This window comes from Bubalus kerabau, chromosome 13 (assembly GCF_029407905.1).
Source record: "Bubalus kerabau isolate K-KA32 ecotype Philippines breed swamp buffalo chromosome 13, PCC_UOA_SB_1v2, whole genome shotgun sequence".
In the NCBI taxonomy this organism is placed as follows: Eukaryota; Metazoa; Chordata; class Mammalia; order Artiodactyla; family Bovidae; genus Bubalus; species Bubalus kerabau.
The window spans coordinates 80,596,429-80,622,576 of NC_073636.1; the positions used below are offsets into that span (position 1 = coordinate 80,596,429).

A 26,148-nucleotide genomic window follows, 5' to 3' on the forward strand; every position below is an offset into this window, starting at 1 on the left:
ATCCCACGGATGGAGGAGCCCGATAGGCTACAGTCCATGGGGTAGCAAAGAGTCGGACACGACTAAGCGACTAACCCACTCAGTATTCTTGCTTGGGAAATCCCATGGACAGAGGGGCCTGGTGGGCTACAGACCGTGGGGTTCCAAAGAGTCAGACATGACTCAGTGACTGAACAACGAACAACACGGAAGGTGGATTCCGCTTTCCTTGACAGGCTGGTCAAAGCAAACCTTCTTACCATAGAAGCTGCAGAACACGCTGATGAGGGCATAGGGTTTGCTTAGTCGCGTGCTAGCTGTGTGATTACCGGCAACTTACTCAACCTTTCCGAGCTTCGGTTTACTTCGCTGTAAAGCAGCATCCCTGACCCGCCTCCGAGTAAGAAGAGATGTCCCATGTAAATTCCCAGCACGGCATCCAGCCTCCATCGCATCAATGCTATCACAGGGCTTCAGCAAAAGGGCCGCAGGCGTCACATCCAAGGAGCTGCAGTGCTTGAAGCCCCTTAACAGGGACTGAACAAGGGACCTAGGCCCATGCCTTTCAACTGGGGGTCATCTTGCAACACCTGGGGACACTCTGGATTGTGACGATCGTGTGCACACGTTTGTGACGTGGCGTCTAGTGGGTGGAGGCCAGGGACGTTGCTCAACATCCAGTGATGCACGGGACCCCCCACCCGCAACACAGAACCACCTCAACTGTGGGTTAAACGTAGTCTCCAAAGCCTCACCCACGTTAACTGGGGCGGGGGTGAGCCCAGGAACGTGCGTTTTAAAGCACACCAACCTCATACTACTCTCTAAGCCTTTGATACTCAAGGGGTGGTCCTCAGAGCACTAACGCCAGCATGATCCAAGAGCCTGTTAGAGAGGCAGAACCTCGGCTCTCAGAATCTGCGCTTTAACAAGATCCCCAGGTGAGGCCCATGCCCATCAAATGGGGAGAAGCACAACTCCAAACCACAGCTTCTCAAATTACCCGCGCACCAGTCACCTGGAGGGCTTGTTAAGGTACAGGTGGCGCGGCCTCCCCCGGAGGTCCAGAGTGGAGCTGGCCGCGTTTCATTCCTAACAAGTTCCCAGCTGATGCTGCTGGTCTGGGGACCACACTAATACTTTCTGCTGTGCGGGAAGAGAACTTGGCTCAGAGATGCTGCTCAAGGCTGCTGGGCAAAAGTTTTCAGCGAATCAGAAAACTTGGCAGGTCTGAAGTCCATCACTATGCCTCTCAGAGGTAGGCAAAACCTTGCATTGTTTAGCAATTCACGTGTTAAGGAAAGAAAGCCACTCAACTCCTGAGGGTTTTTAATCCCACCGAAACCAAGACGACTGGAAAGCTAAGTAGGAGGCTGTGAAGCACAGTGGTTTACGATCCTGCCTGGGAAGCCAGCTGATAAAGAATTGAATTGGAATCTGGAACTTATTAGCTGTGTGACCCTGGCTGAGTTCCTCAGTTTCCACATTTATAAAATGAGGATTTTGGTCCCCATTTCCCAGGTTTAGACAAAGATTAAATTCCTTAACATACTTCCGTAAAAGAACCTTCTGAGTCAGCACTATACAGATGCTCCTGGTTATATTCACGGATGTGCACATACACACGAGCCAGCAAATTCTCAGGGAGAGGGAAACAGTTCACAGTGCCAATGGGAAGGCAGGCAGAGGGAGACTGTTGGGTTAACGCTCTCAGAAAACTGTGCCCAAGGCTATAAAGGGTCACCCAGGCAGAAAACGGCAGAGCTTCCGAGGCGACTTCCTTCTTCCAGAAAAGGAAGGAAGGTGGGAAGCCTGCTCTCCTGAGACAGGCGCAGCTGGGGCGGAGACCCTTCTAGGCTGGAGGAGGAGGTGGGCCCCATCTGACGGTGAGAACTCAGGGTAGCACAGTGGCCCTATCTAACCTTTTGAGAAACTGCTGGTGTTCTTTTGGTAAGGTTGTTTTCCTGCTTCTCGTAGCTTTTCTCTGGTGGTGACTGAAGTCTACCAACTGATCTGAGTCATTCTGTCTCCTCCAGAAGCTACATGAGTTGCAAAGCCATCTGCAAATTAAGAGCAGCCCAACCTTAAAAAATGGGCTTCCGAGGTGGCTCAGTAGTAGAGAATTCACCTGCCAATGCAGGAGATGCAGGCATGTGAGTTCAATCTCTGGGATGGGAAGATATCTTGGAGGAGGAAATGGCACCCCATTTCAGTATTCTTGCCTGGAAAATCCCACGGACAGAGGAGCCCGGTGGGCTCCAGTCCATGGGGTTGGAGAAGAGTCAGACTCAACTTAGCGACTGAGCGCACGCGCGCGCGCGCGCACACACACACACGCACTCACAACCTTAAAAAAAAAAAGGGCAGGCCTCTAGCTCAGCAGAACAGACCCAAGACAAGTGCAGGGGAACATCAGTTACAGGGCTGTTTTTCTCTGCAGCGGTGGCCGCTGTTGAGGTGTCCTGGCACCCCCTAGTGCCGCACAACACAGAACACTCTCCCCAACCCCTCCAAACACAGAGCAAGGCTCCAGGAGGTTGCCCTCCAAGCGCCGTTTGCAGGAGTAAAAAGTAGCCCATAGCACTTTGGACAGCCATAGCCCATGTCCACTTTGGACAGCATGTGTTTCTTCAAGAACGGTCTTATTATCGCTCCCCAACAAGACTCAACATCCCCAGTACCGCCCCAATTCTTCTTTACAGAGGATCCGCAGCCCTGCCCCGCCCCCAGGAAGACCCTGGTTCTACCTGCCTATCTGCACTCTACACCTTGAGCGCAGAGACAGGGTGCTTTGGTTGCAGAAGTTTCACCCAGCCAAGCTTTACTTTTATATACAAACCACCAGTTTAAGAGTGGCTTCGTTAAGCTGCTTCTCTCCTCCACTGCCTCCCTGGGAGCAGTGCGGTCATCAGAATCCACCAGAGACCTGCTGCTGGAGGTCTGCCCTTTCTCGCAGAAGAGACCAGATCCCCCTTCTCCCTTGCGGAGGCGGGGCGGGGGGAAGGGAGAAGGGGAGAAAGTTCCAGTAAGGGCTCCTCTCAACAGCTCCTGGCTAAGCAAAAGGCAGCAACTCATCGCGGGGGTGGGTGGGGTGGAGAGACCTGAAATAGGAACCTACACGGTCTTACCGGAGAACAAGATAATCACAACGGGAAGCGCCTTAGAAATGCAGATTCCCCGACTCCACTCCCCCCCTGGGATTCCAGGAGCGCGGGGTAGGAGCCGGAGGAATCCAGCGAGTTCTCAAAGCTCCCCACCCGCAGGGTCTTCAGAAGCAGAGGCTGCCTCGGGACCCTCAGGGTTGCCCAGGGTCTCCAGGCTTCTCCTGGAACCCCTCTAACCCTACATCCCACCACCGTCCTGACCCCGCTCCCGCCCCACACCCTGGCGCCACTTCAGAGTAAAAATCGACACCCTCACTGGAGCCCGGGGCCCCCGGCCCTTCTCAGACCTCAGCCGGACGCCCCCGCCCCAGCTCCAGCCTCGCTGACGCCCCCGGCCGTCTCTACCGCTCGCTCAAAGCCTCAGGAGTTTTCCTCGACGGTGCCCTCCGCCGAGAGGCCACCCCGGGCAGCACCCCGGCCCCTCCCAGCTCGGTGATGTCCCAGCGCTCACCCCGAACACGCTGCACGCGCCACCGCTTTATCTCGGGGGCCACAGCTCCAGTACCCAGCGGCCTCGAGCTCCAGGAGGACGGGAACCGGTCGCAGTGCCTCCGCTCCAGCGCCTCTCTCCAGGGCCCAGCAGAAGCTCGGACATTCCGCCCCCAACACCCAGGAAGACGCCTGGGATCTCGGAACGCCCACCTCCGAGGCGCACAGCCCCAGCCCGGCGCCAAGGAGGCCGGGCACGCCGAAGGCTGCCTCCGGAGGGATCTCAAAGCATCCTTCCAAGGTGTGCTGGGGGGCAGGAGTGGTTGCAGGAGAGCGACTCGGGTAGCGACGTAATCTACCCGAGAAGGGTTAATTCACAAGGGGGTGTGTGTGTAACTTACAAAGGCAAGGGTAACAAGGTCTGAGCCCCAGAACTCTAGTTGGAAGCCTCACCGCCCCGCCCCACCCCGCCCAAGCTCAAGGGCCAGGACCTCGCATCCACGCGGGTCTGCGGAAAGTCCGAGAAAACCGCCCCCAGCACCCGGGGTCCCCGGCGCCACTCACCCGGCTCCCCCGCCGCCTCCGCGGCCGTCTCGGCGAACTCCCGGCTCGCGGACTGCGGCTGCTCGGAGCTGAGATGCTGGGGCCTGGCCTGCTTGCGCCGCGACATGGCGTTAGGATCGGGGCTCTGGCGACTCCCTGCGAGCGGCCAGCCTCACACAGCCAATTCCCGGAGTTCGGGAATTAACCAGGCTCGGCCGGAGCGCGCACGTCCTGGCAATCCTGCTCATCAGCCCAGCAGGACGGTTTATCAGGAGCCCTGGCGGAGGACTGGCCCGCAGCCAAACCTCTGGACTCCCGGGGAAGCGCGGGGCGGACCCGGGCAGCCCACACCGGCTGGGAGCTCGTTAGAAATGCAGACTCTCGGGCTCCACCCCAGACCCGCGGAATCAGAATCTGCATTTTAACAAGCTCCCCAGGTGATTCGCATGCACATTAAAGTTTGAGAAACCGTGTCTGCATTTTAACGAGGTCCCCAGGTGATTCGTTTGCCCATTAAAATTTTAGAAGCACAGCTTTCCTCCAACTTTAATGTGCGCGTGAATCACTGGGGATCTCGTTAAAATGCAGATTCTGACTCAGTGGGTCTGGGGTGGGGCCTGAGCTTCTGTATTTCTAACGAGCTCCCAGGTGAGGCGGCTGCTGCCCAGGCAGCGCTTTTAGATTCTGGCTTAATTGGTCTGGACCAAACCCTGGACATTGGTGTGTATATATATTAAAAAAAAAAATTTTTTTTTTAAGTTCCCCAGGTTATTCTGATGTGCAGCCAAGGTTGGGAAGCACGACTTCCACTCGTGGCTGCGTATTCGAATTTAAAATTTAAATTAGGCTACAATTGCAGGGTGAACCCACTGGTCCTGGAAGAGCTGGGTAAAAATGCAGATTCCGCAAGTTTTCGCTTCAGGCAGCCCAGGAATCTGTATTTCTGCGCAGCGTCTTCCCCATCCGCCCCCTCTCCTCGCCCGGTCCCGGGACTCCGGCGCCCGGGGTCCGAGACCACATAGAGGAAGCCTGGGGCCAAGAGGGGGGCGGACCCCGCCCGGCAGGTGACCGAGGCGAGGTCCTGGGAGCGGGGGGCGGTTGAGCTAATTGGCGTTCTTGCTCAGACTGGCTGGGTCTTGATGAGACCCGAGGGGACCCCTCAGAGGGGACCCCTCCGAGGGGACTGGCACCAGGTAAACGACATCCAACTGGGAGCAGAAAGCCACCTACGAGCCCCAGGTGTTTGCGCTCTTCGGTTGGGGAGTTACTTAAGGCGGGCTGTGCCCGGAGCTTGCCCGAACCTGAGAGTCACGTGGGGCCTTTGGGTAAAAAGGTTCAGCTTTGAACCCGTGGGGGCGGGGCCTGGGAATCCGTATTTCTAACACAGCCGCCGGTGAGTTTTTCTTCAGTGGCTGGTCCGGCCCCGTGCGGTTTCCGCTTCATCCAGTAATTCATTCACCTTTTGTGAAGTTTACCCTTGACAAACCCCAGGGGACTGCCTGCGAGAAGCGCATTTTTATATTTCTCAAAGACAGATGTTTTCCTCAAATTTTCTGTTGATTTTCAAGTTGTGGATTGATTGTAAACATGTCTGTGTAAAACTTGGTGAAGTCACTCAAGGTTAAATTTTCACGACGTTTATTAAAAGCAACTTTGAAAGCTTTCTTTGGGATGTGTGCCTAAGTGCACATGTGGTTGGTGGTGGCTTAGTCGCTAAGTCGTGTCCGCCTCTTTCGGCCCTGTGGACTGTAGCCTGCCAGTCTCCCCTGTCCATGGAATTTCCCAGGCAAGATACTGGAGCGGGTTGCCCTTTCCTTCTCCAGGGGATCTTCCTGGCCCGGGGGTGGGGGTTGAACCCGCATCTCCTGCGTTTCACTGAAGGCGGGTTCTTTACTGAGTGAGCCACCAGGGAAGCCCTCCGGGCACACACACAGGGAAAGCTGTTTCAGGACATCCATGCCGGCTTGTGTTTATTGTGTGTCTTTCTGAAATGTCTCAGAAGGATTATTAGGTGGCATTTGTTGCCTCTTGTTGTTCAGTCGCTCAGTCGTGTCCAACTCTTTGCGACCCCATGGACTGCAGCACGCCAGGCTTCCCTGTCTTTCACCATCTCCCAGAGTTTGCTCAAACTCAGTCCATTGAGTCAATGATGCCATCTCACTCCAACCATCTCACTTCACCCTCTGTCGTCCCCTTCTGCTCTCAGTCTTTCCCAGCATCAGGGTCTTTTCCAATGAGTTGGTTCTTCGCATTCAGTTCAGTTCAGTTCAGTCGATCAGTGGTGTCCGACTCTTTGCGACCCCATGAATCACAGCACGCCAGGCCTCCCTGTCCATCACCAACTCCCGGAGATCACTCAGACTCACGTCCATTGAGTCAGTGATGCCATCCAGCCATCTAATCCTCTGTCCTCCCCTTCTCCTCCTGCCCCCGATCCCTCCCAGCATCAGAGTCTTTTCCAATGAGTCAACTCTTCACATGAGGTGGCCAAAGTTCTGGAGTTTCAGCTTCAGCATCATTCCCTCCAAAGAAATACCATGGCTGATCTCCTTCAGAATGGACTGCTTGGATCTCCTTGCAGTCCAAGGGACTCTCAAGAGTCTTCTCCAACACCACAGTTCAAAAGCATCAATTCTTCGGTGCTCAGCCTTCTTCACAGTCCAACTCTCACATCCATACATGACCACAGGAAAAACCATAGCCTTGACTAGACGGACCTTTGTTGGCAAAGTAATGTCTCTGCTTTTGAATATGCTATCTAGGTTGGTCATAACTTTTCTTCCAAGGAGTAAGCGTCTTTTAATTTCATGGCTGCAGTCACCATCTGCAGTGATTTTTGAGCTCAGAAAAATAAAGTCTGACACTGTTTCCACTGTTTCCCCATCTATTTGCCATGAAGTGATGGGACCGGATGCCATGATCTTTGTTTTCTGAATGTTGAGCTTTAAGCCAACTTGTTCACTCTCCACTTTCACTTTCATCAAGAGGCTTTTGAGTTCCTCTTCACTTTCTGCCATAAGGGTGGTGTCATCTGCATATCTGAGGTTATTGATATTTCTCCCGGCAATCTTGATTCCAGCTTGTGTTTCTTCTAGTCCAGCGTTTCTCATGATGTACTCTGCATATAAGTTAAATAAGCAGGGTGATAATATACAGCCTTGACGTACTCCTTTTTCTATTTGGAACCAGTCTGTTGTTCCATGTCCAGTTCTAACTGTTGCTTCTTGACCTGCATACAGGTTTCTCAAGAGGCAGGTCAGGTGGTCTGGTATTCCCATCTCTTTCAGAATTTTCCACAGTTTATTGTGATCCGCACAGTCAAAGGCTTTGGCATAGTCAATAAAGCAGAAATAGATGCTTTTCTGGAACTCTCTTGCTTTTTCCATGATCCAGCGGATGTTGGCAATTTGATCTCTGGTTCCTCTGCCTTTTCTAAAACCAGCTTGAACATCAGGAAGTTCACGGTTCACATATTAGGTGACTTAAATATTGGAGCTTCAGCATCCATCCTTCCAGTGAATATTCAGTGTTGGTTTCCTTTAGGAGTAACTGGTTTGATCTCCTTGCAGTCCAAGGGACTCTCAAGAGTCTTCTCTAGCACCACAGTTTGAAAGCATCCTTTCTTCAGTGTTCAGCCTTCTTTATGGTCCAACTCTCATATCCATACACGACTACTGGAAAAACACAGCTGTGACCAGATGGTCCTTTGTTGGCAAAGTGATGTCTCTGCTTTTTAATACGCTGTCTATGTTTGTCATAGCTTTTCTTCCAAGGAGCAAGTGTCTTTTAATTTCATGACTGCAATCACTGTCCTCAGTAATTTTGGAGCCCAAGAAAATAAAGTCTGTCACTGTTTCCATTGTTTCCCCATCTACTGGCCATGAAGTGATGAGACCAGATGCTGTGATCTTAGTTTTTTGAATGTTAAGTTTTAAGCCAGCTTTTTTACACTCCTCTTTTACCTACATCAAGAGGCTCTTTGGGTCCTCTCTGCTTTCTGCCATTAGGGTTGCCTCTGGGGAAGTTGAAAGAGGAAATGCATGTAGCCCGGAGGTTGGGAGAGGTCTGATACCACTCTACCACAGGTGTGTGCCTGTGTTTGTATTTGCTATGGATAGAGATCATTTCTTCAGCTCAGGTGCACAGGATTGGATTAACTGATCTTTGTATCAGTACATGTCCCGTTGTCATCCCTGATGTGCATTTGTTTGGTTGCTTGTTTGTTCCTTGGCTTATTATGATATAATTAATACCAGGGAACCTGCAACCCTGAGCTGGGACCTTAACCATAACCCGCATTTCTCATATACCTCCCTTAACCCCCCCAATTTAATAGCCATCAACCGAAACCCTCCATACTTCATTTCTTTGCCTTTTTTTCCCCTTGACAAGGTTTTTTCTTTTTTGCACCTACATGTATTCCTTAAATCTTGATTTTTCAAGAACTTCATTAAAAGGGAACATAGTGACTTCCCTGGAGGTCCACTGGTTCTGCCTTCCAATACAGGGGGTGTGTGTCTCTGATCCCGGGTCAGGGAGCTAAGAGTCCCACATGCCTTGGGGCCAAAAAATCAAAATGTAAAACAGAAACAATGCTGTAACAAATTCAACAACGACTTTAAAAAATGGTCCACATCAACAAATACTAAAAAGAAAAAAGAAATGGGAATGTAATCTCCCAGGAATTAGTTAGTTCAGTTGCTCAGTCATGTCCAACTCTTTGCTACCCCATGAACTGCAGCACACCAGGCCTCCCTGTCCATCACTGACTCCCAGAGTCCACCCAAACCCATGTCCATTGAGTCGATGATGCCATCCAACCATCTCATCCTCTGTCGTCCCCTTCTCCTCCTGCCCTCAATCTTTCCCAGTATTAGGGTCTGAATTACTCCCTCATTTATTATATTGCTGCTGCTGCTGCTGCTAAGTCACTTCAGTCGTGTCCGACTCTGTGCGACCCCATAGACAGCAGCCCACCAGGCTCCCCCGTCCCTGGGATTCTCCAGGCAAGAACACTGGAGTAGGTTGCCGTTTCCTTCCCCAATGCATGAAAGTGAAAAGTGAAAGTGAAGTCGCTCAGTCATGTCCGACCCTCAGCGACCCCATGGACTGCAGCCTTCCAGGCTCCTCCGTCCATGAGATTTTCCAGGCAAGAGTACTGGAGTGGGTGCCATGGCCTTCTCCGTATTATACTGCTGAGGTCACCCAAATTGTCACTGTTGTTCAACCATTTTGACTGACGTGTAATATTCCAGTGAGATTATCTGCTTTCCTGTTGATGGGCACTTGGGGTGTTTCCCAGTCTTTGCCTTGTGACTAATGTGGCTACGATCTTTCTGAAAAGTGTCAGTTTCTTAAATGAATGCATTCATTGGTTGGACTGTAAGAGGCTAAGAAACGATGAAACAGTGGAGGCATCAACCTCACTTTCCCAGCGAAGTAAGAGGGACCACGGAGCCACCTTCTTTCCCATGCTCCATCTTATTGGATGTCTTAATTTTTGCCAATCAAGTTGATGTACAAAGATATTTCACTGTGATTTTGACTTGAAATATCCTTGCATATATTTCTACCAAAAACAAAGTGAAAAATTAGCAATGTTTGCTACAAGTATCATGACAGCAACTGATTAAAATTTGTTTCCTTTTCTGAAGGCATTGTTTTAGTGTTTTGTAATACATCCATTCAAAGTTATGATCCTAAATAAAGCTCCATGCCATGTTTGGTTTTAACGGCTTAATTTCAGGGTCATCACTAAAAAACGGAAGAGGAGAAAACTTCACAGAATATATAGAAAAAAGCAAAGGACCATTGGCTATGCTTACATTTCGGTTCTCCCTTTTAAATCCCATTCACCAGTTAATACAAATTGACTCTTCATTTTCTTTGAAATCCAGCTTGTAAATTTCATATCCCCTGATAAGCAACCTGGGGCTTCTAGAAACTAAACTAAAGAGAATGCACCACTATCTGTGTGACAAGTGGATTTCAAACCCACTGAAGCTCTTTAGGTGGAAGATATTTAAAAAGATTAGGAAATTCTGTTGCCAAGTTTAAACATGCAGATAGGCGTTTTTATAGGTGACAACTTTTCTTTATTTTCAGCAACAAAATCGCCTAACAAAGGAGTCCTGGCCAAGTACTGCATTTCAAATATTCACTCCATATCATGTTCCTCTTGGAAACTAGTTATTTTCTTTTTTAGAACTTCTTTTTCTTTCTTTAGTCTTGTCTCGGGCATGCACGATCTTTGTTACCCTCAGTTCAGTTTAGTCATTCAGCCGTGTCCGACTCTTTGCAACCCCATGGACTGCAGCACGCCAGGCCTCCCTGTCCATCAACAACTCCCGGAGTTTGCTCAAACCCGTGTCCATCGAGTCGGTGATGCCATCCAACCATCTCATCCTCTGTCGTCCCCTTCTCCTCCTGTCCTCAATCTTTCCCAGCATCAGGGTCCTTTCCAAGGAGTCAGTTCTTCGCATCAGGTGGCCAAAGCATTGGAATTTCAGCATCAACATCAGTCTTTCCAATGAACACTCAGGACTGATTTCCTTTAGGATGGACTGGTTGGATCTCCTTGCAATCCAGGGGACTCTCAAGAGTCTTCTCCAACACCACAGTTCAAAAGCATCAATTCTTCAGCACTCAGCTTTCTTTATAGTCCAACTCTCATATCCATATATAACTACTGGAAAAATCACAGCTGTGACTAGAGAGACGTTTGTTGGCAAAGTAATGTCTCTGCTTTTTAATATGCTGTCTAGTTTGGTCATAACTTTTCTTCCAAGGAGCAAGTGTCTTTTAATTTCATGGCAGCAATCACCATCTGCAGTATTTTTGGAGGCCCCCAAAATACAGTCTGTCACTGTTTCCCCATCTATTTGCCATGAAGTGATGGGACCAGATGCCATAATCTTTGTTTTTTGTGTTGAGCTTTAAGCCAACTTTTTCACTCTCCTCTTTCACTTTCATCAAGAGGCTCTTTCAGTTCAGTTCAGTCCAGTCGCTCAGTGGTGTCCGACTCTTTGCGACCCCATGAATCACAGCATGCCAGGCCTCCCTGTCCATCACCAACTCCTGGAGTTCACCCAGACCCATGTCCATTGAGTCAGTGATGCCATCCAGCCATCTCATCCTCTGTCGTCCCCTTCTCCTCCTGCCCCCAATCCCTCCCAGCATCAGAGTCTTTTCCAATGAGTCAACTCGTCACATGAGGTGGCCAAAGTTCTGGAGTTTCAGCTTTAGCATCATTCCCTCCAAAGAAATCCCAGGGCTGATCTCCTTCAGAATGGACTGGTTGGATCTCCTTGCAGTCCAAGGGACTCTCAAGAGTCTTGTCCAACACCACAGTTCAAAAGCATCAATTCTTCGGCGCTAGCCTTCTTCACAGTCCAACTCTCACATCCATACATGACCACAGGAAAAACCATAGCCTTGAGTAGACGAACCTTTGTTGGCAAAGTAATGTCTCTGCTTTTGAATATGCTATCTAGGTTGGTCATAACCTCCCTTCCAAGGAGTAAGCGTCTTTTAATTTCATGGCTGCAGTCACCATCTGCAGTGATTTTGGAGCCCAGAAAAATAAAGTCTGACACTGTTTCCACTGTTTCCCCATCTATTTGCCATGAAGTGATGGGACCGGATGCCATGATCTTCGTTTTCTGAATGTTGAGCTTTAAGCCAACTTATTCACTCTCCACTTTCACTTTCATCAAGAGGCTTTTTAATTCCTCTTCACTTTCTGCCATAAGGGTGGTGTCATCTGCATATCTGAGGTTATTGATATTTCTCCCGACAATCTTGATTCCAGCTTGTGTTTCTTCCAGTCCAGCGTTTCTCATGATGTACTCTGCATATAAGTTAAATAAGCAGGGTGATAATATACAGCCTTGACGTACTCTTTTTTCCTATTTGGAACCAGTCTGTTGTTCCATGTCCAGTTCTAACTGTTGCTTCTTGACCTGCATACAGGTTTCTCAAGAGGCAGGTCAGGTGGTCTGGTATTTCCATCTCTTAAAGAATTTTCACAGTTTGTTGTGATCCACACAAAGGCTTTGGTGTAGTCAATAAAGCAGAAGTAGATTTTTTTTTTTTAACTCCCTTGCTTTTTTGATGATGTAATGGATGTTGGCAATTTGATCTCTGGTTCCTCTGCCTTTCCTAAATCCAGCTTGAACATCTGGAAGTTCCCCTATCAGGGTTCAAACCTGTGGTGCCTGCACTGGGGGCATGGAGTCTTATCCACTGGACTGCTAGGGAAGTTCCTTAGTTACTTCTCATTCTTTATATATATAACTTTTATCTTGATTTTTTTTTAAAATAGTTGTTAGGTAGTTCCCTTTCTTCACAGAGAAAGTCAATTTTTAAGGCTTGTCACTTTGTAAAATAAAAATGGAGTATATATGTAATTTTGATAATTTAAGCAAGCATTTTGCCAAGAGATCATGCATGTGAATTATACGGGAGATTTCCCCTGGTCACTCAGCATCTCCTTACAAAGCATTGCAAAGATTCCAGAGTTAGTATCCTATCATTACAAAGCACATGTACTGGGGGAGCCGGGGTGAGAATCCCGGCTCTGAGACCACGTGGCCTTGAGAAAGCTGCCCTGTGCCTCAGTTTTCCCATCAATAAAATGGGGATGCTAATACACCCAGGGTGGTAGCGAGGGTGACTGAACTTCATACACGTAAAGTACAGGGAACAGTGTCTGCTACAGAGGCGGGACTGTAAATGTGAACAGTTATTTATAACAGTAGGGTAAGAGATACAGTTATCTATAATAGCAGCGAATGCTCATCTAGAACTGGTAGTTCCCGGAATACTCTGGAATTCCCTGGAAGTCCAGTGATTAGGACTCTGGGCTTTCACTGTTGAGGACCCGGGTTTGATCCCTGGTTGGAGAACTAAGATCTCACAAGCTTCATGGTATGACTAAAAAAAAAAAAGAATTGGTGGTTCCAGTGAACTTGAGACAGATCCTCGTTTTATGTGGGAATAAACAGGGAGCAAACCAGCGTGTGCTGAAAGCAGCAAGCCTTCTGAGCTGCACACTCTCATGCCTTCGTGCCAGCTTCTTCTCTGGTAAATAAGTATTAGTACTCATTTAATTAGTCAAGTAATTTCTTTTCTAAGAGAAATAAATAAAAACACAATTCTCTGGCTGTTCCCAGAGAAGAAAACTATAGCTCATAAGAATTTGAGAAGGTCCAAGCTCACTTACGATGAAACAAATACAAGTTAAAAATACATTGAAGTACTATTTTATATCCTGTCTGAACAGAAAAGATAAACACACACACACCCCAAGTTAGTGGAGGGGAGTGTACGTTGTGGTCCAGCTATTCCTCTCCTAGTGCCCTTCTCAAACTGTGCATGGGCATCACTGGGGACCTTGTTAAAAAGCAGATTCTGACTCCAGTGCAGAAGAATGACCTGGGGATCATGCTAAATGCAGATTCTGGGCAAGAAATGTGTAACAGGCATTCGGCATCATTAATTATAAGGGTGGTGGTGGTTTAGTTGCTAAGTTGTGTCCGACTCTTCGAGACCCCGTGGACTGTAACTTGCCAGGCTTCTCTGTCTATGGGATTTCCCAGGCAAGAATACTGGACTAGGACTAGATCAAACCTGGGTCTCCTGCACTGCAGGCGGATTCTTTACTGACTAAGCCACTAGGGAAGCCCAATTATTGGAATGAATATTAACCATAAAGTCCTTTTTTTTTTTAACCTATCAGCTCAATAAAAATTGGGAATGCTGATAACATCTACTTTTAGTAAGAGTGCAAGGAGGTTAGTCCTCTGGTGCATTGCTGGTGGGAGTGTGAGTGTTTATAGTCCCTTTGGAGGGCAATCCGGCAATGAGTCTGTAGACGCGCCCTGCCAACGGCCTGCCAGGTCCGCTTCCCATCGATTCTGCAGAGAAACGGGCGCACCTGTGCCAGGCGGCAGGCCCGAGCGTGTCTGTTGCAATACCCCTGTCACAGCAAGAGCCCTTGGGCCACAAGCTAAACGCCGACAGTAGAGCAACGGTTAGATTCAACTGTGGCTTAGCCACATCAGGCAGCAAACAACAGTACTCAGGCAGATTGATGGTCACAGGCATGGCTAGAGCTCTAGATAAGACCGCACTGAGGAGGAAGAACAAGTCCTACAAAGACGTGAAAGTGAGAGTCGCTCAGTCGTGTCTGACTGTGACCCAGTGGACTGCACAGTCCATGGAATTCTCCAGGCCAGAACACTGGAGTGGGTAGCCTTTCCCTTCTCCAGGGGATCTTCCCAACCCAGGGATGGAGCCCAGGTCTCCCGCATTGCAGATGGATTCTTTACCAGCTGAGCCACCAGGGAAGCCCACATAGACAGAAACACATATTCCATTCCACATGTTTCCAGTGGTAAAAAAAGAATGTCCAGGGGCAAAACGTTTTAGCAGAATGCACACTGGCTATGGGATTCCCATCGGTGGCTCAGGGGTAAAGAATCTGCCTGCCACTGCAGGAGACGTGGGTTCGATCCCTGGGTTGGGAAGATCCCCTGGGGGAGGAAATGGCACCCCACTCCAGTAGTCTTGCCTGGAGAATCCCATGGACAGAGGAGCCTGGTGGGCTACAGTCCATGGGGTTGCAAAGAGTGGGACATGACTGAGAGACTGAGCACGCATGCGTACTGGCCATGAGTTAAGGAAGCTGTGGGCAGGGAGTAGTTTGGAAGGGGAAGGATTGGAGAGCCTAAAATATCCACAGATGTGCCTAAGAGAACATTATACTCAGTAATATTTTTTTTTAAATAGGGAGGAGCGGGTTCACGTACTACTTTATGGTTAAAAGTTAATAATTAAAATTACTAAATTATGGTTATATCATACAATGGAATAAATTCTTTGTGACCATAAAGTAGTTTCCCTGTGCACGGATGGAATATTCTTCAAGACGTACGCACACACGCAGTAGTATTGTGATAAAATTGAACACATTTGCATATATGCACATTCTCGCATAGACCTGTGAATGCAGAGGAGACCAGCTTGGTGGTAACATGAGTTATCGCTGGAGACACGAGAGCAGTATTTGTGACGCAGTTGTCTGAGTGACAGACATCTTGGCTATATGCCTTTCACACTCTCTTAACTTTGAGAATTTTAAATTTGGCACACGTACAAGAATGTACAAAACATAAACATGCAATTTAAGGAATGACACCTGAATAACCATCAACACAGGAAGAAGTAGAAGATTCTTAGCACTAAAGATGCCCTTCACGCGTTCCATCTCAGCTTCTCCTTCCTTCAGCCACCTGCTTCCACAATCTCTAATTCTGTGCATTGTTTAAAAACAGCTCCATCACCTAAATACGTTGCTTAGTATTGCCGCTCGTGGAACGGTATGACTTGACTTTCCTTCCCGTGCTCCTTTAAGCCTGTGAGATTCAACACGTCACTGCAGGCAGCTGTGGCTTGTTCACTGTGGCCCCGTGAACATATCGCACTTCATCTACACCCACTGCCGACGGGTGGTCTCCAATTTGTAATCACGAGCAATGGCTACAAACATTCTTGCACAGGTTTCCTGATTCACATGTGTAAGTTTCTCTATGCCCAGAATCTGCATCTTACTAATAACAAAATCCCCTGGTGAGTCTCATGCATGGTAAGTTTGAGAAATGTAGTGTGGGAGGAATTTCCTAGGAAATGCTAAACTCTCCTTCAATGTGGCCATACTAATTTATATCCCTAGCAGCATATATGGGATATATAGCATACACAGCTGAGCCACTGGGCTTTCCTGGTGGCTCAGCTGGTAAAGAATCTGCCTGCAATGCAGGAGACCTGGGTTTGATCTCTGGGTTGGGAAGATTCCCTGGAGAAGGGAAAGGCTACCCACTCCAGTATTCTGGCCTGGAGAATTCCATGGACTGTACAGTCCATGGGGTTGCAAAGAGTCCAGACATGACTGAGCAACTTCACTTCACTTTGTCAGAATATATAACTTTTTAAATTAAAATTAAAAAAAAAAAAGTAGAAGCTAGTTAAATAGTCACTAGTGCTAAGTTGCTTCAGTCGTGTCTGACTCCCAACTCTTTGCGACACTATGGACCATAGGCTGCCAGGCTCCTCTGTCTGTGGGACTCTCCAGGCAAGAATACTGGAGTAGGCTGCCATTTCCTCCTCCATGATGTAGGGACTGAACCTACATCTCTGGCATCTCCTGCATCAGCAGGTGGATTCTTTGCCTCTAGAGCCACCTGGGCAGCCCGCAGTCACTGGGACACAGTCTTAGCTGAAAATGGAAATAACCATGATACAGATCCTCAGTTCCTCCTCCCCTTTCCTTTCTCCTCCATCACTCCAGCCCCTCCCCTGCATGGACTAGAATTTGAGATGATGAGCATGAAATACTGGAGGAGGATGCTGTGTACGCAACAATGTGGATCAGGACCTTTATGGTGGAAACAGCCTCCGACTCACCGGCTGGCCCCCACAGGTGTGGACGTTCCTGAAGGTAAAGGAACGTTTTCCCAGAGTAAGCATTCTGAACGTCTAGCTGTGGGGCTGGGTGTGGCAGGCCTGGACTGCTCAGTTATCCTACTTGCTCTTGAGAAAAATGCGTTTCCAGTTCCTTCCTGGTGACACTGAGATCACCCAGCCCCACTGCCATCTTCAGGCTCGGTTAGTGTCCACACATTAGGTCACAACCGCACTCATCTCACTCGCCAGCAAAGTGATGCTCAAAATTCTCCAAGCCCGGCTTCAGCAGTACATGAACCGAGAACATCCAGATGTTCAAGCTGGATTTAGAAAAGGTGGAGGAACCAGACATCAAATTGCCAACATCCACTGGATCATCAAGAAAGCAAGAGAGTTCCAGAAAAACATCTACTTCTACTTTATTGACTATACCAAAGCCTTTGACCGTGTGGATCACAACAAACTGGAAAATTCTTCAAGAGATGGGAATACCAGACCACCTGACCTGCCTCTTGAGAAACCTGTATGCAGGTCAAGAAGCAACAGTTAGAACTGGACATGGAACAACAGACTGGTTCCAAATAGGAAAAGGAGTACGCCAAGGCTGTATATTGTCACCCTGCTTATTTAACTTCTATGCAGAGTACATCATGAGAAACGCTGGGCTGGAAGAAACACAAGCTGGAATCGATTGCTGGGAGAAATATCAGTAACCTCAGATATGCAGAAAGTTCCTTATGGATGTGCATAAGTTCCATTTGCATAAGATATGCATAAGTTCCTTATGGCGGAAAGTGAAGAGGAACTAAAGAGCCTCTTGATGAAAGTGAAAGAGGAGAGTGAAAAAGTTGGCTTAAAGCTCAACATTCAGAAAACTAAGGTCATGGCATCTGGTCCCATCACTTCATGGCAAATAGATGGGGAAACAGTGGAAACAGTGGCAGACTTTATTTTTTTGGACTCCAAAATCACTGTAGATAGTGACTGCAGCCATGAAATTAAAAGACGCTTACTCCTTGGAAGAAAAGCTATGACCAACCTAGACAGCATATTAAAAAGCAGAGATATTACTTTGTCAACAAAGGTCCGCCTAGTCAAAGCTATAGTTTTTCCAGTGGTCATGTATGGATATGAGAGTTGGACTATAAAGAAAGCTGAACGCTGAAGAATTGATGCTTTTGAACTGTGGTGTTGGAGAAGGCTCTTGAGAGTCCCTTGGACTGCAAGGAGATCCAACCAGTCCATCCTAAAGGAGACCAGTCCTGGGTGTTCATTGGAAGGACTGATGTTGAAGCTGAAAACTCCAATACTTTGGCCACCTGATGCGAAGAGCTGACTCATTTGAAAAGACCCTGATGCTGGGAGGGATTGGGGGCAGGAGGAGAAGGGGACGACAGAGGATGAGATGGTTGGATGGCATCACCGACTAGATGGACATGAGTTTGAGCAAGCTCCAGGAGTTGGTGATGGACAGGGAGGTGTGGTGGGCTACAGTCCATGGGGTCGCAGAGTCAGACACGACTGAGGGACTGCACTGAACTGAACTGATGTTATGGCGCACAGTCTCCCTGACTCTGACGTATTCTACTAGCACTTGTTCCAGAACCATTCATTAAACAAAAATTCATTTGGTTCCATCCGAGTGTGAGGTGCTCTATCGACCTCTGGGAATGCCACAGTAAGCCTTTAAGGAAGTCACCGAGTAGGCAAGAGGGAAAATAAGTAAACAGTTCCATACAGTAGGATAAAGACAGTGGCCTGGCAAAGCTTCATGTAGGAGGCAGACTCATAACCCCAGAAGTGTAGGAAGAGCAGGTCTCGGGCAGACAGAGAAATGAGGCAAAGAGGGAACAGACCGTGCAGAGATCAGCCACGGCACTTGCGAGAAACCTGTCCAGCTCGAGGTGGGCGGAACGCTGGAGCAGGAGGTGGGTAGGGAGGAGATGCGAAGGCTTTGATGGCAACAGGGTGTAGTGAAACCAGCTCCTGTTGCTTCTTCCCCTCTCTCCTATTAAACTTGGGCATTTCCAGAGCAGGTCCGAGGCCTGGTCTGGGAAGGTGACCTAACCTCCCCTCACCTGAGACGCATCAGTGGTGCTGGCAGTCATGGCTGCGATGGTGTCAGTGATCACAGAGGCTCGCCGGGTGAGCAAGTGTGAACACATCTCACACGCATCATCTCACCCGAGTCCAGCTCTTCAGAGATGTGTGATTTTGAATAAGTCTCTTAACCTCCTCTCTTGAGAGTCCCTTGGATTGCAAGGAGATCCAACCAGTCCATCCTCAAGGAGATCAGTCCTGAGTGTTCATTGGAAGGACCGATGTTGAAGCTGAAACTCCAATACTTTGGCCACTTGATGCAAAGAGCTGACTCATTTGAAAAGACCCTGATGCTGGGAAAGATTCAGGGCAGAAGGAGAAGGGGACGACAGAGGATGAGATGGCTGGATAGCATCACTGACTCGATGGACTTGAGTTTGAGTGAACTCCGGGAGTTGGTGATGGACAGGGAGGCCTGGCGTGCTGCGGTTCATGGGGTTGCAAAGAGTTGGACACGACTGAGCGACTAAACTGAACTTAACCTCCTCAAGCCTCAGTTTCCTCATCTGTAAAATAAGGATGATAATTCTACCTAACTCTAATGGCTTTTCTATTAAAAGGGAAATATATGTAAAGGGGTCGACAATAAAGAATCAAGTATATTAGTTATTGTTATTATCATCGACAGCCATCTACCTACTACCCTTACACTATAATAACTTTAAAAACTACTTTAAAATGCAATAAAAACTTTAAATAAAATACTTTAAAATACAAATTATAATCTATTGATTTTATTGAGTATCTACAAAGTGCCTGATTGGCTTGTCTTGGGTCATATACCCATCCTTTAGCTATGGCTCATTTGTGTGTTTCTGTAAATCAGGTTTTATTGGAACATGGCTGCACTCATTTACATATTTATCTGTGGCTGATTCTTGAGTAATTCAAAGGGTAAAGAACCTGCCTGCAATGTGGGAGACCTGGGTTCGATTCCTGGGTCGGGAAGATCGCTGGAGGAGGGCATGGCAACCCACACCAGTCTTCTTGCCTGGAGAATCCCATGGACAAAGGAGCCTGGTGGGCTACAGTTCATGGGGTCGCAAAGAGTCAGATATGACTGAGCAGCTTTCACTTCACTTCACGTGGCTGCTCTTGTGCTAGAACTACAGAACTGAGGGGCTGCAGCAGAGATGATAAATATTTACTGTCAATTATTTCTGTGGAAACCAGCAACTCTTTGTGTTGCCTTATAGGATAAACTCACTGATTAACCTTTGCTATTGGACTGATAGCTTTGACCAAGGTCACAGGGCACCGTGATTGGCCAGGCATGGGGCACATGCCCTCCCCTCAGGAAGGCCGGCCCTCACACACTGGAACCCGTCAAGCTCTCAGAAGGAAGGAGAACTCCCCTGGTGGTGGTAGGGGCATCTTTTTGTTTAAAGGAAACAAGGTTTGCACTATTAGACCGAAAACATCCGAGCTGGCTTTTTAGCTAAGTGCAAGGGCTGAGTCTAAGCAACGACGTGTACATTGATACAGCCCCAAATTCTGCCCAACTGGCGTCCTCAGAAAAGACCAGTGACCACAGATCCCACCAGAGCTTCTGTCTTTGGGAGTGAATCAATTAGAGTTCATTGATTACAAGCAACAGAAACTGCTGGCCAACTGCACCAGATCAGGAATTGACGGGCAGCGTGTGAGGGAGCTGAGAGCACGGCTCGGGCGACAGGGAGACAGGGTGGCAGCGTGTGAGGGAGCTGAGAGCACAGGTTGGGCGACAGGGAGACAGGGAGACGGGCCACAATGAGGTACTGAACGAGACACGTCCACTCGGCATGCTGCAGGGCTGTCTGGGCTGCTGAAGCTGGAAACCCCTAAGCTGGGCCCCACTGCTCCCAGAAACTGCCGCTGCTGCCAGCAGGCACTGCTGAAACCTCTGCGGAAACGCTGCTCTTGTGAGCGAGCTCTGAGACTTCCTCTGGTTTGCACTGGCCTCCCAGGTGCTGTGAGTGGTAAAGACCCCGCCTGCCAGTGCAGGAGACATAAGAGACGTGGGTTCGATGCCTGGGTTGGGAAGATCCCCTGGAGAAGGGAAAGGCTACCCGCTGCAGTATTCTGTCCTGGAGAATGCCATGGACTGTACAGTCCACGGGGCCGCAAAGAGCTGGACACAACTGAGCACTTTTCACATGTGCTAGGTACCTAACATATACTACTCTTTTTGTTTTTCTTTTTAAATTGAAGTACGGTGCTTTACAATATTATGTGAGTCTCAGGTATACAGTATAGTGATTCAGTATTTGTAGATTATATTCTATTACAGGTTATTATAAGATAATGGATATGGCTATTACTGTTTATCCTTGCTGCTTATCTGTTTTACATATAGTATGTGTATCTGTTCATCCCACTCTCCTAATTTGTCCCCTCTCCCTTTCTTCTTCCCTTTGCTAATTTTCTGTATCTTAACATGCATTATTCTATTTAACATGTATTATTTTATTTAACTCTTCTTTACATTACTATAAGGCAGGCATTGGAGAAGGCAATAGCACCCCACTCCAGTACTCTTGCCTGGAAAATCCCATGGATGGAGGAGCCTGGTGGGCTGCAGTCCATGGGGTCGCTAAGCGTCGGACATGACTGAGCGACTTCACTTTCACTTTTCACTTTCATGTATTGGAGAAGGATATGACAACCCACTCCAGTGTTCTTGCCTGGAGAATCCCAGGGATGGCGGACCCTGCTGGGCTGCTGTCTGTGGGGTTGCACAGAGTCGGACATGACTGAAGCGGCTTAGCAGCAGCAGCAGCAAGGCAGGCATGGTTATTACCTCACATTATACAGAAGACAAAATTGAGGTTCAGAGAGGTTACATCACTTGTTTGGGTCATTTTCATTCTCTGGGATAACACGGAGCTGGGATTCTAACCCACATTGATCTGACTCCAGAGCCTTTCTTCTTAACCATGTTCTACTTCTCCATGGGCCTGCTGTAGAACCCAGGCTTGCATGGGCTTTGAATGATATCCACGTGTTCTTCATTGACCGAGCTCTAACTGCTTCATATAACCCACTTTTTTTTTTTTTTTTTTTTTACCCCTAGTGGCTCAGATGGTAAAGAATCCGCCTGCAATGTGGAGACCTGGGTTCGATCCCTGGGTTGGGAAGATCTCCTGGAGGAGGAAATGGCAGCCCACTCCAGTGTTCTTGCCTGGAGAATTCCATGGACAGAGGAGCCTGGCGGGCCACAGTCCATAGCGTCACAGAGTTGGACACGATGGAAGTGACTTAGCACGCACGCATGCATGCTGTCTACACTGGATTAGGTGGAAAGAAGCTCTGTAAAGGTGATTGCCAACTTACTAACTTGCAAGAACTTTTAATACTGAAAAAATTTTAAGTTCTCATGGATCCTTCAACATAAAAATCTTTCAAATTAACCTGAACTCTGCTGATCTTTCTGAAGACACATAGTAACTTAGAGTCAGGTAGAAGTGAATGGAACCCTCTTTAAGAAAAGGTGTAAACTCTCTTAAAAGCTGAAACATCTCCAGCGCTTTGTCCCTCTCATGTATCTTCTGGAATGCGCTGAGTCTCAGAGCCAGCAGGGAAAATGCTACTTCGAACCAAAGATGCCCACAGGGAGACTAACAGGTCTTGGGCAGACCAAGTGGGGAGTCCTCTGGGCAGTTTTCTTTGCCTTTCTGAAAAAAGGGAACTCACAAAAATTAAAAAAATAAAAAGGAAAAGGAAAAGGAGGTAAGATGTGAAGAAGAGACCAGCTGGATTTGCATTCACAGTTTATAAGGACAAATACTTTTTTCACCATACTTGTGTTGAAAGTGACTTTAAAGTGGTATTGTAGGGAAAACATTGTCTTACTTATTCAGGTAAATGGTAAACGCGGGCTAGGGCAATTCAGTAGACAATCGTGAATTGAGGACGTTCACAAATAGTCTCCTGTGTTAGCTTTTGCTCTACCACAACCTCAAAATCTCCATGGCTTTTGACAACAAATCTTTATGTTCTTTTTCACGGATCTGGGAGTCACTGTGGCTCTGTTGGGTTAGGTTCAGGTCAACTCCATGTGGCTGCTCGTTTTTCCTTGGGTCTTTATCTACACGGGGCATGTTCTTCTCGTGACGGGTCACAAGAGAGTGAGAGGAAGAGCCAAGCTGCACAGACACAGTGAGAACCCCTCTTCCCATCGGCTTCATTGGCCAGAGCAAATCACAAAGCTTCACCCAGAGCCAACGGGGCCAGGCAGCCACTCTACCCTCCACGATACTAACGGGCGACGGTGAGTAAGGATGACTCAGTCCCAGGGAGGGGGTGCCGGGTTGGAAATAGAAATCTAATCCACTATGCCTGCTAACATTGGAAATAGGAGTATAGTCACATGGCGGAGAATAAACAGATAAAGATGATACATTTATAGTAATAGTACATTTATCTCTAAAGCATTAGGTCAAAACTCAAACTCCATCAGCTCTGTGGCGTGTGACTTGTTATTTTTCTTGGAAAACAGACCCGTGGGATATGAAACTCTGCCCTTTGCCTCATGTTGTGTTGCTGTCTTCCATCTCTAGGGCAAAGCATTAGGCGTTATTTTACAGCTTCTGGGCTTGGGCTTCCCTTGGAATGAGTGCTAAGGGCATGTTGGAAGCTACTTAGACCTGCTCTCCCGTCCTCATCATCAGCAGTGCCGCATCTCTCTGTCCCAGACTGGATAATGGACTACACGGTCTCTTTATATACATGATATAAATGTGGTATGGCTCCTCTAGAAATAAACAACTCTCCCAGGAGCTAACATTCCCCGAGGAGCACCATTTGCTTATTTACTTTTTTGGCCTTTTCCTTTTGGAAGAATGCTAACAGTCTTATATTTTACTCTCTCAGATCAAACACAGATCTTATTCTGTGTGTGAGAAGCTCAGAGCAAAGATTCTACCTTTGAATTTCCCAAATTATAGCTGTGAACCAACATGCAACAAAACACATCTGTCACTCACATCTGGGGCGGGTGCGGCAGGCACACCAGCAACAGCTTCCCAGTCCCATTTAATATTCCAGGGAGGTCCAGGGGTGGGTGGGGGTAGAGAAGAATCCCAGATTTACCAGACTGGATGAAGGTCGTGACCAGAGACAACATGCTGATTCGAATGGGGGTAGGTGATTTGAGCGTGGGCTGTTGGTTGAAACATTACAAGGGAATTTGCTGTGTGACCTTGGGTGGGTTTCTTACCTTTTCTGAGCCTTTGATTCTTTAGTATTTCCCATGTTGTCTGGATCAGAAAAACAGTCAGCGGTGCTATTTCTAAAACACAGATTCTCAGGCCCCCTCACAGGTGCTCTGTATTGGTATTCCCAGAGCTGGGCTGAGGCTGTGGCCTTTTTAACACTGTTTCCAGGTGATTCTTACACCAGGCAAATTGGGAAACACCTTTTTCTGCACAATGTGGGTAATAATTGTGCCTCTCTTGTGGGCTGTTAGGAGGATGAGATAACTGCGTTCAGCATTTAGCACCATGTTGGACAGAGGAGCCTGGCGGGCTACAGTCCATGGGGTTGCAAAGAGTCGGACATGACTGAAGTGACTTAGCGTGCATGCGTGCATGGCATATCCTGAGTCAGTAGATGTTAGCTTCTTATCACTGAAAATCATTGTTGCTATTTATTTAACAAAAGTCTGTTATGTGCCTCCCATGTGCAGGTGTACTAGGGCAAGGGTCGGCAAACTACGGCCCAACACACCTGTTTTTGTGTGGTCTGTGAGTCAAGAATGGTTTTCACATTTTAAAAAAATGGTTGGAAAAAAAATAAAAGAAAAATAATAGTTTGTGACACTTGAAAACTATATGAAATTCAGATGTCAATGTCCATAAATAAAGTTTTGTCGGAACACAACGATACCCTCTCCTTCACTGTTGTCTCTGGTTTACAGAAGTTTGCTAAACCCTGCTCCATAGCGAGGGCCTTGAGTTGGGGTTCTTGTGTTTGCGGAATATAGAAAGATTTCTCAAGAGCTGTGTGGGCATGACTGAGGAAATCAATTCTCAGATCCTCCACTTCTAAGTGTACGTTCCCCTAAAACTGACCATCTAAGAACGCACCCAGAAGGTGACTGACGGTGCCGAGGCCAAGAGAGTCAGTGCTCCGCTGGGAAGGAAAGCTCAGGGGGTTTTCAGTTCTTTGCTTTTAACAAAATTGACCCAATTAATTATGATTGATCGTTGTATGATCATTTAACTCAGAAGGAATTTAAATAATTGAGAAGCATTGCTGAAACAACACTTTCTATGTCCACATCCTTACCTATGTGACTGAGACTTCTCAGGGTTTATTTACATCAATAAAAAAGAAACCTGATTCTAGCAGCTGATAAAAACTTTTCAGTAATGTTCATCACAGATATATAAGCTGATTAAAAACTAGGCCTATCAGTAAATTTTAAAAATTTTAATTATCAAAACATGTTTACAACATAACAACAACAAAAAGTTGTTTCTAATGATAATTTGATGTAAAGAAATGTTTAAAGCTTGGAGCCCTATGGTCAAAGGGCATAAAAAATGTGTTTCAATTTATAGAACCATAATTTTATTGCTGAGTATTTGGATGAAATGATTAGCTTCAGATCTGGAAGGCTCAGAGACTGGTTCTTTCAATCTGATTGGCTGAGATGAGAGACTTCCAGACTTTTCCCCCCAGCAACACTGCCATTCTATCTCAGTTTTGCCGGTCACTGGATCAGATCAGTATCAAACTTTTCATCTCCACGAGAACAGATTTTAAAGATGACTTAAAAGAACCCTCTGTCCAAAGGTATTATTCCTCTGCCAGGACAAAAGAAATACCAACCTATGTGACCTTTCTGAGGAATATACTCAGGAGATTAATGGAATAAGGATAAAAATCAGAGTAAAGATATGAAATACAGAAAAAGAGTATAAGACACTATGGTGAATAATGAATGTTGTAACTTTGATTATATCTCAGTGGATGAAGGAAACGGCACCCCATGCCAGTGTTCTTGCCTGGAGAATCCCAGGGACGGGGGAGCCATGTGGGCTGTCGTCTATGGGGTCACGCAGAGTCGGACACAACTGAAGCGACTTAGCAGCAGCAGCAATGGGTGATGGTAATTTGGGAATTGTAACATAAGGGACATTCTGTAGGGTAAAATTTAACAAAAGCCTGGAAGTAAACAATCCAGAAGCTATCTCAGCAAAACCCAGGATTTGGGGAGGGGGGTGTAGAAAGAGATGTGGTCCAACAGTCTCCTCTTAGGAGGACGCAGATTCTTAATGAAAGGTTGGCGCCTGGTGAATATTTATATTTGATATAACAGTAGAGGAAGCAATTTAAGACTAATCACTAAAGTTTAGAAAGTAACTATTAGCAGAATGGAGACATATTTAAGAACTATTGAGAACAAAGTGAAAAGCTAGAAAGGGAAAAGAAGAAAATCACAAAGTTTAATAACTAGTAAATATTAAATAAGACAGAAATGAAT

General features: G+C 47.3%; 1 protein-coding gene and 2 long non-coding RNA genes across 4 annotated transcripts in view; 2 read left to right on the forward strand and 1 right to left on the reverse strand.

The window, feature by feature from the left end:
* ZFP64 (ZFP64 zinc finger protein) overlaps positions 1 to 26,148 on the reverse strand; it is an 80,098-nt gene that overhangs the window by 15,322 nt on the left and 38,628 nt on the right. Inside the window, exon 1 of one of the 2 annotated variants that reach the window (XM_055545338.1) lies at positions 4,137 to 4,685. The exons of the other annotated variant lie outside the window; for it this stretch is intronic. Within the exon in view, the coding sequence (XP_055401313.1) occupies positions 4,137 to 4,242 (106 nt within the window). The 5' untranslated portion in view covers positions 4,243 to 4,685. Of the gene's footprint in view, positions 1 to 4,136; positions 4,686 to 26,148 lie in introns of those variants that run through there. 2 annotated transcript variants of the gene reach the window in all.
* On the forward strand, positions 20,647 to 22,065 carry LOC129626112 (uncharacterized). Its single transcript, XR_008701760.1, has 2 exons — positions 20,647 to 20,824; positions 21,733 to 22,065. It is a non-coding gene; the product is annotated as an uncharacterized LOC129626112 (long non-coding RNA).
* Positions 22,812 to 23,444, forward strand: LOC129626115 (uncharacterized). The gene is made up of 2 exons (XR_008701766.1): positions 22,812 to 22,929; positions 23,219 to 23,444. It is a non-coding gene; the product is annotated as an uncharacterized LOC129626115 (long non-coding RNA).